The 8,068-nt window shown below is 38.1% G+C and overlaps 1 protein-coding gene across 1 annotated transcript; it reads left to right on the top strand.

Annotated features, from left to right (window-relative positions):
• Positions 1-1,460: 1,460 nt before the first annotated feature.
• LOC100372379 (somatostatin receptor type 2-like) lies at positions 1,461-2,800 on the top strand. The gene has a single exon (XM_006819265.2). The coding sequence runs from the start codon at positions 1,461-1,463 to the stop codon at positions 2,628-2,630; it is 1,170 nt and encodes a 389-aa protein (XP_006819328.1). The 3' UTR covers positions 2,631-2,800.
• Positions 2,801-8,068: the final 5,268 nt, after the last annotated feature.

Below are 8,068 nucleotides of genomic sequence, written 5' to 3' on the forward strand. Positions count from 1 at the left end.
GACTAGATTTAAATCTAAGGTGTTATAGTTATAACGAGTATGCGGAAAGTTTACCAATACAAATAGAGTATTGATTTGTAATAAGCAGAATATCGAACGAATATCACATGTACCAATATCGTTTCGGATTATAATCGTATGTCGAGCAAAGGTCGTGTATTCAGTCATTAGATGTCACCTACCCTAATTATGATAATTACACTATAATTAGCGTTTTTATAATTTTATTTTTCATTACATCTGTGATTATTTTCGGATATTATGTGTGTCGAACAAAGAAACTTGCGCGGGTTCGTACAAATTTCGCTGTTCATATATAAGAAACAACATTCATGTTTTGGTAGTGAAGCAAAGTTGCTTGCAATTCACTTGGGTGATAATATTATATTGAACTTTGCTAAGATATGCATCACTTTGTCGTTAGCCGTAGACTAGCGAGAACACGTAATAGTCATTATATTACTATAATAATCGATTATAAGCGTTTCTAGACAACTGATGAATACGTTAAAATCAGAATCATTGAAAATGTCAATTACTTGAAATATGACTAGTATTCGCATCGACGAGAACACTCACAATATATTTTCTAACTGTAACAGGTGCGTTGAATGAGAACCAGAACATTTAGTGTTTTGAACTAAGGTTATTTCTTTTATTGCGAATATTTTGAATCTTTATTGCGAAGGGGCGTTGTTATCGTCTCACTCTGTTTCCAAGGCAATATTCAAGCCATTGTTGAAATAAACGCTTATTTTGTTAATGGAATTGCTGGAGCCACGGTACGATGCAAATACCGCCGTATAGGTATCGCATTTTTAGTTGTTATTTATAACTAAGCTTACTTGTATGCTTGCGCGGTAATTTTTTTTCTCTATGTCAATATCTTTGACGGTTTCTAGTTCCTACGTGTTCATTGGCTGGTTATTAATTTCCGGGAATCTGATTGGTTGTCGATTAATTCCAATCGATCTATTCAAATCACGTTGATGGTGTTACTAGTATGACTGTATATTCACTATTTAATACCGCTATGACAGGAGGATTTAGGGCAAATCGGATTGGATACCGAAAACATTACGTAGAACGTGTATACCCAGCGCTTCACTAGACACGGAACTGGCGTTGACTTATGCCACTGATGAATGTGAGTTTTTTTACGGTCAGCTTTTCGCGAATGATGGGAAGAGCTCCCACGGCGATCGAATTATAGACCCTGTAACGAACGAATGGTGGTCGATACTTTCTATTATATATTGCCGAGCGTGTGTCCGTGTGTGATTCGCGGCGAAACATGAACGGTGACCAAGCTGATCGGCAGATCTAAGTCGACTGCTGTGTGTATACTAGTATACTGACACCGGTTTTGATGAAAGGGACCAATGATTCATTGCAAGGTTGGTAGATCGCTTCTCTTGTGGGTTTTCTTGATATCACCCGCGATTATTTTGCGTTGAACGATGTACCTAAACGCTACGATTGCCGACTATCAAACGGACGTCTATGCGTACGACAAACTTAACTACAGCACTTCCAACAATACTATCGACGACTTCATCAACCCGTTCGCATCCATACTCTGGTTGAAAACCATTTTCATCCCAACTATTTTTGGCGTAATTTGCTTCAGCGGTCTCCTTGGTAACGGAATAGTTGTGTGCGTACTGATGAGGTACTCTGACTTAAAAACTGTACCCAACGTGTACATCCTGAACCTAGCGTCAGCCGATCTCCTATTCATGCTCGGAATACCGTTCTTAGCGTACCAATACACTGGTAAAACATGGTTGTTTGGTAAAGCCATGTGCAAGCTTGTGATGGGAATAGACGGCATTAATATGTTTGCAGGTATATTTACATTAACCGCTATGTGTATTGATCGATATCTGGCGATAGTCAACGCTATCGAGTCGATGACGTACCGAACGGTTAACTCGGCGAGACTTACTTGTATATTCATATGGATTTTAGCGGTCATGGCGACTCTGCCTCTATGGATATATGCCGACACTAAGCCCGGCCCCGCTGCAAGCGTCAGATGTGATATATATTTTGCAAACGAGGTGATCCACAACGCTTTTATAATCTACGGTTTTATTATCGGCTTTGCACTGCCCCTACTTGTCATCTCACTGTGTTATTTCCGCATCCTTATTTACTTGAACAGAGGCACGCCGTCAACGTACCGGACTAGTAAACGTCACAGTAAACGATCATCGCTCGGCCGTGCTGGAATCATTGTTATGCTAGCAGTGGCGCTATTTACTGTATGTTGGTTACCATTCTGGGTAATTCAATTCATTACTACGTTCAACGCCGCTCCAAATAATTTGTATTCCGTTGACTTTATCATCGTATATTATTCCTCGATGTGTCTGAGTTACGCCAACAGCTGTCTTAATCCAGTCGTTTACACGTGCGCGGGTGGAAATTTTCGTCAAAAGTTAATTCGAATGTGTTTAGGAAGAAAACGTATTGACTACTATACTAGTCATAATAGTTATTTTCGACGTTCTAGCGCATGCGTGGAGGATGTCGTATGCGAGCTACCCACTATGACTACTACGATGTCCTCACAACAGGTTGGTCTTATCACTTGTGCCAACGAAATAGTAGACAATCAATTATAGATGTGACCTTCTCATTTTTTTTATTTGTAACAGAATTTGTGATCTGAAAACGCAGTTGTTTTACAACGTTGCTAGGCTAAACTCAAGCGCACCGATTGTTTGTTTGTTTGTTTGTTTGTTTATTTGTTTGTTCGTTTGTCACGAATCAAGATAGGTTACCAGAAAATAAACACACATGAAATTTGAAGTTGGAATGAGCATGTCTCCTGTTCATCGTGTACATTTACTGTCATCGACTCGTCTAATGGTTCACCAATTCGCATGACAGCCAGGGATTTAATTTTTATACGATGACGGAAATAAATTGAATTACGGAATATGACCATCGCAGTGTGAAGCAACTTATAATAGCATGTTACCAGACGGAGTGGTATTTGACTCATTAATCACACTGGTGTATTCATTATGCGTGATTTATACCGATTATTTCCATAGACTAGAAAATGTATTCTAGAGAAGTCATATGACGTGGAATGTTACGCTGCAGAGTGGTGCATACTAATTCAGACAATAAAGAGATTGAGAGATCAACGCAGTCGTTTTTAACACAGAACTCTGTGTTTACAAGGCCTTATTATATATATATTATCGAACTATGACAGGGTTGGATGTCTTCTATTTAAGAGTGAGTTTGACATTTGCGATATTAATCCGATTTCGTTTTCGAGTTGATCCGACTAAGAAAAAAAAATGAAGACAAAAAACCTCTGGTGCACGAATCTGATTTCATTTTAAATCGCATATACATACCCACCTATCACGCGCATACATATATTTTAGCTTGGTTGATTCGAGTATAAATTCACAAGAAATGTCTCGTGTTCATAAAAATGGGAGCTCAGACACTACTATTTAATTGATCGCCAAACGACATTTACTAAAGTAATGATAACATAACAAGCGTATCATGAATGTCTTGCATCTTGTATCTTGGCAACTACTTGCCACCCTCACCAAACGATTGCAAACCCTTCATCCACACCAACCCCAACACCAACGGACGCCACATAAACTGTCTTTCAATACTTGTCCTACCATTACACGGTCGATTGGTTAGAAACGAGTTTGCGTACGCGATTGTTGTTTCTCTCACAATTTAGGGTCACGAAACCGCACTCTGATTAACATACCACGGATGATACGACCGTGACGTTGTCCAAAGTACAGCATTATAATGGTACAACGCGCACGTGGGGTGAGCTTAGGGTCGACATTTGAAATATCGATTTTTAAGTGATAGTCTATAAAAGTGAGATATATTTGATAAAATCGATGCGTACTATAAATTAGGAAAGGCCAAATTCGGAACACAGGTCCAAAATACCTACTTTAATTAATACAGTGCTGCTTGGGTATAATCAGCGGTGAATTTTCTGTACATTTTGAGCGACAAGTAGAATTGATTGAAACCACTTATACACCGTATTTGTATAATATAATTTTCCCGGCGAACATCGCGACATGTCGATGCTTGGCTGAGCGAATGTCGTAAATTGAAGCACGTTTTCTTCTTGGATGTCAATAAGAGGTGCTACCTCATCATTACAAATTAGCGTTCGAGTGATCTTTTCACTCAAGTCACATTCTATTCACGCAATACGCTAGTTTTTTATGCGACGCGACGCTGAGCGGAAGTGCAGCCAGTGAAACGAGTTCGTTATCTCTATCTATCGAACGAACTATTATTCCCCGTATTAAGCCGGGAATATCATACCATCGCTGTCTCGATTTCAGATTTATTTAAACTTCCTTTGCCAGTGTTAGTGCTGAACAACCGAACACCAGCCGGCGCGCTCAGGCTGGCCATCGGGGACAGACTGGGAACGGCGTATATGTTTAGTAATCTACTGAAATGTAATCCACAAGGCTTGCTCTAATAAATGAATAATGATAATTTATTATAATAGGGTGAAATGAAAATTACCGACAAAAAAAATTGCAAAATAATTGTACAAAATGTCAAAAAGTGATATTTTCTCATTCCATAAACGCATATATTTATGTCTGTATCATAACACTATCATTCCGTGGGAAACAATTCACGTTTCATATTGTATACTATACATTATAAAAATGTAACTGAAATCATTTATTTCTAGCTGTTTGTTGGCGGAAAATTTAATTTATTTTCTAATGTCACGTGCGTAAACAAAACTGCGTCATCTGGGACGGATACGGGATTTGGAACGTGACCGGGCCGAGGCAAACTATGTGAGGCATGAATTGGTATTTTTTGTATTTGAAAGAACAAAAAAGTACAAGGTACTGAAGCATTCTGCCTAATCGCCTTTTTTCACATAATTATATCGTCGGTAGTCCCTGGTGGTCAATTGTTCTGTTTCCGAACGCCTGGCGGTGAAATTATACGGATGTTTTCAACATTGAGTGCTCAAGTCCATTAAACTACACTTTTTTGCCTGTCTGCTTTTGGCGTAACCTAATTAAAGTGGGTTGCAGTTCAACCAGAATCGAAGTCAATACAAAACAATTTAACTCGTGACCATGGCCCAAATATATATCATATATGCCACTAGGAATAGTAGTTTTATTGACAGACGTGTTTCTCCTGGCAACGTATCCCTCTATAGGGATTACACAAACAGAGAGCATAATGCAAACATCGAGGAGTTGGACTATGTAGCCTGGTAACCTTTTTGTTTTTCGTATACATGTATATGACTCGACCCTCTCCGTGCTATAACATATGAGGCTCCCCGCTGTATAAGTGGGTTACATTGTTATCTTAATACACATTTCCCGATTTCAGAAGGCTCGTTCCCAGATTTACCCATAGTTGCGTTATCATGTATATTTCAACAAGAGATGAAAACTTTGAAAATTAAATTAAAACCAAATCCAACAAGAGTGTCGAGTTCATGACTAGAAGACTTGTTATTATAAAAACAATGACAGGGCAACGCCAAAGCGGGTGAAATTCCACACGTTATTACCATGTGACATGGTATACACTCATTAGTGGAGGAACCAATTCGATCAATTTATTTTAGAAATTTACATTTCATTTCGCAGACGATCGGACTAGGTGGTAATGATAAAGAAAGAGAGCACTGATTGGATGACTGACATCGCAGTTGTATTGTCTTAATGATTGGGCCAATGATAATCACAAACACAATGAGACTTGTACGAAAATTGTATTCATTGTTTAATTTATCTTGGTATTTTAATCCAACAATATGACACATTCAATAGAATTTTTGTTTATAAACGGAATGTTAATATTATTGACATGTGGACTCTAAACAATAGTAAATATGCAAAATAGTTTTTGAAATGGTGAACTGCCTAGTAAAACTGGTCGCTTTATGCAGGTGTTCTTTATATAGAGGTTAACCGAAACACATGTTTGACTGTATGTCACGTGTCTACTGTAAATGTATATTTTATTGAAAGCCTTTAACTTTATTTTTAAATAAATCGATCTGTGGACCAAACTTATGGCAGTCACGACTTATGTGTGTCGTAGTCCGATTAACTTCGCAACTCATCGGTTCGAGTTACTTTTCATCTGGACAGCATTAATCCCATCATGCATTACTGTTTTGAATGATACATCGAGCTAAATATAACTAGCATTGTAAGTATACAATGTTCAAACTATGTGCAATTCAGTGGCAACACGGTTACAAAGAATCGTTCTATACATTTGGAAGCGTAGAACCTAATGGGTAGGCTGGGAAAACAGATGAAGCAATTGAAGTGAAGCGCAGCTGATCCGGGAATTGCTTGTTGGGGATTGCATCACGTCGAATTTTAATAATTTTGGGATCAGATTAATTCGTCAATCAGAAAATACTGTGTGTGAATCGGTAACGTGAAGACGCCCTAAGGTGAGGACAAATCCTAATGCCCTAGTATTTGGTTTATTACAAATGAAGTCACTATTATTATGTCATGGGTTAATTTTTCATGAAGACGTTCGATTTGGAAAAACATAAATAAGCAAATAAAAACTAAAATATCGATAGACTTATTTATGTTCTGGCGTCCATGTATGATGTATTTAACGCACAGTATTACATTCTAAGATTAGGGCACGTTTATTTATTGTAAGATGTTGTAATCGTGACAAGCGACATTTTTTGTTTGTTTGTTTTTTTCTGCAAGAAGGTCTGACATCTTGCAGATACTGTAACATTGGTTGTTGTATCCCGGGTATGGCTTATGTTCATTCATATGTCGAGACCTTTCGATGAAATATAGGCGACGATACAACCTTAGATATACACTCGGGGACGATAATTGTACATTTACTAGCGTATTTGAACATGTATGTGTCATGTTGATGGTATTTATATGCGCTAATTGACCCTTGACGCGAATGGCCGCTGAAATCTCGTCGAGAGCGAGAGAGTCACAAGACCTCAAATCGTGAGTCACGTTCTCTCGGCATTGCGTTCACTGTTCTATTGATTTATGTAACCAATACTTGGAACAGTGGGAACGATGATGGGAGCGAATGAAACAATATTTCAGGTGCAAAACAAGTCTCGTGTGTTTCTCGCTCTCGGTGAGATCTTGGCGTTATTTGCGTCAAAGGTCTATTGCGGGAAATATTCGACGATTCACCATGGTTTCGAATTACTGATCGCTGCAGTATTTAATTCGGGGAAAGGGCCGATCAGCAAACGTTTACAAGACAATATAAATTCGAAAAACAAAACATTGTTTATTTATGAAATTGTTATTTCCACGACCAGCTCTATCCGCCTAAGTCAAAATTAACATACAGATATGAGTTAAAGATCTGTGGTAATAATTGTGAAGCAGTTGTTTGAGAGCAACCGATACTCATGCATTCGTCATCAATTTAAATCAGCACGCAAACTCAATACACTCAGTAAAGTGATAGCTTATAGCAAAATGGCAGCTGCAGGTGATGGCAGGACACAGTCTAATTGCATCTGTACCAGCTCACACACAAAACCGCCGACATTTCGTTGTTCATAAACAATTTTTCTTGTGATGTATTTCTGTAACTGCCTCTAAAATGCGTAATGCGTCGACGATCGGCGCTACGAATAAGTGTAAATAAAAAATAACTCAACATCCAATTATAAAAGAATTATTTAACATTTGTGTTTAGTCCTTTCAAGTGTGACAAATTTACAGCAAACTTTGTTTATTGTAAAAAACAACAATTACGCATAATTCAGTTTTCTATGGATGAATAAGTGTTGTAATTCATGAATAACTATGGTATGGTCGTACAAATCTGCCCAAATCAATATTTCGCGCAGTCTTCTCAAGCTGTCGGTTCATGTTAGCCCTCGAATATGAACGTGCATCATACCCAATCACTGATATCATTATCAACAAATCACACGATCTGATGTCAAAAAGCATTTACAGTGCCATGCGATAGTTTAATTAACTGACAAAATAACCCCTATCGATAAATTAAATGCAGTTTCTTT

This window comes from Saccoglossus kowalevskii, chromosome 11, assembly GCF_978046115.1.
Source record: "Saccoglossus kowalevskii chromosome 11, keSacKowa6.1, whole genome shotgun sequence".
Taxonomy (NCBI): domain Eukaryota; kingdom Metazoa; phylum Hemichordata; class Enteropneusta; family Harrimaniidae; genus Saccoglossus; species Saccoglossus kowalevskii.

Excerpts from the sequence above, each read along its gene's own strand:
- LOC100372379 (XM_006819265.2), top strand. The coding sequence starts at position 1,461 with ATGTACCTAAACGCTACGATTGCCGACTATCAAACGGACGTCTATGCG.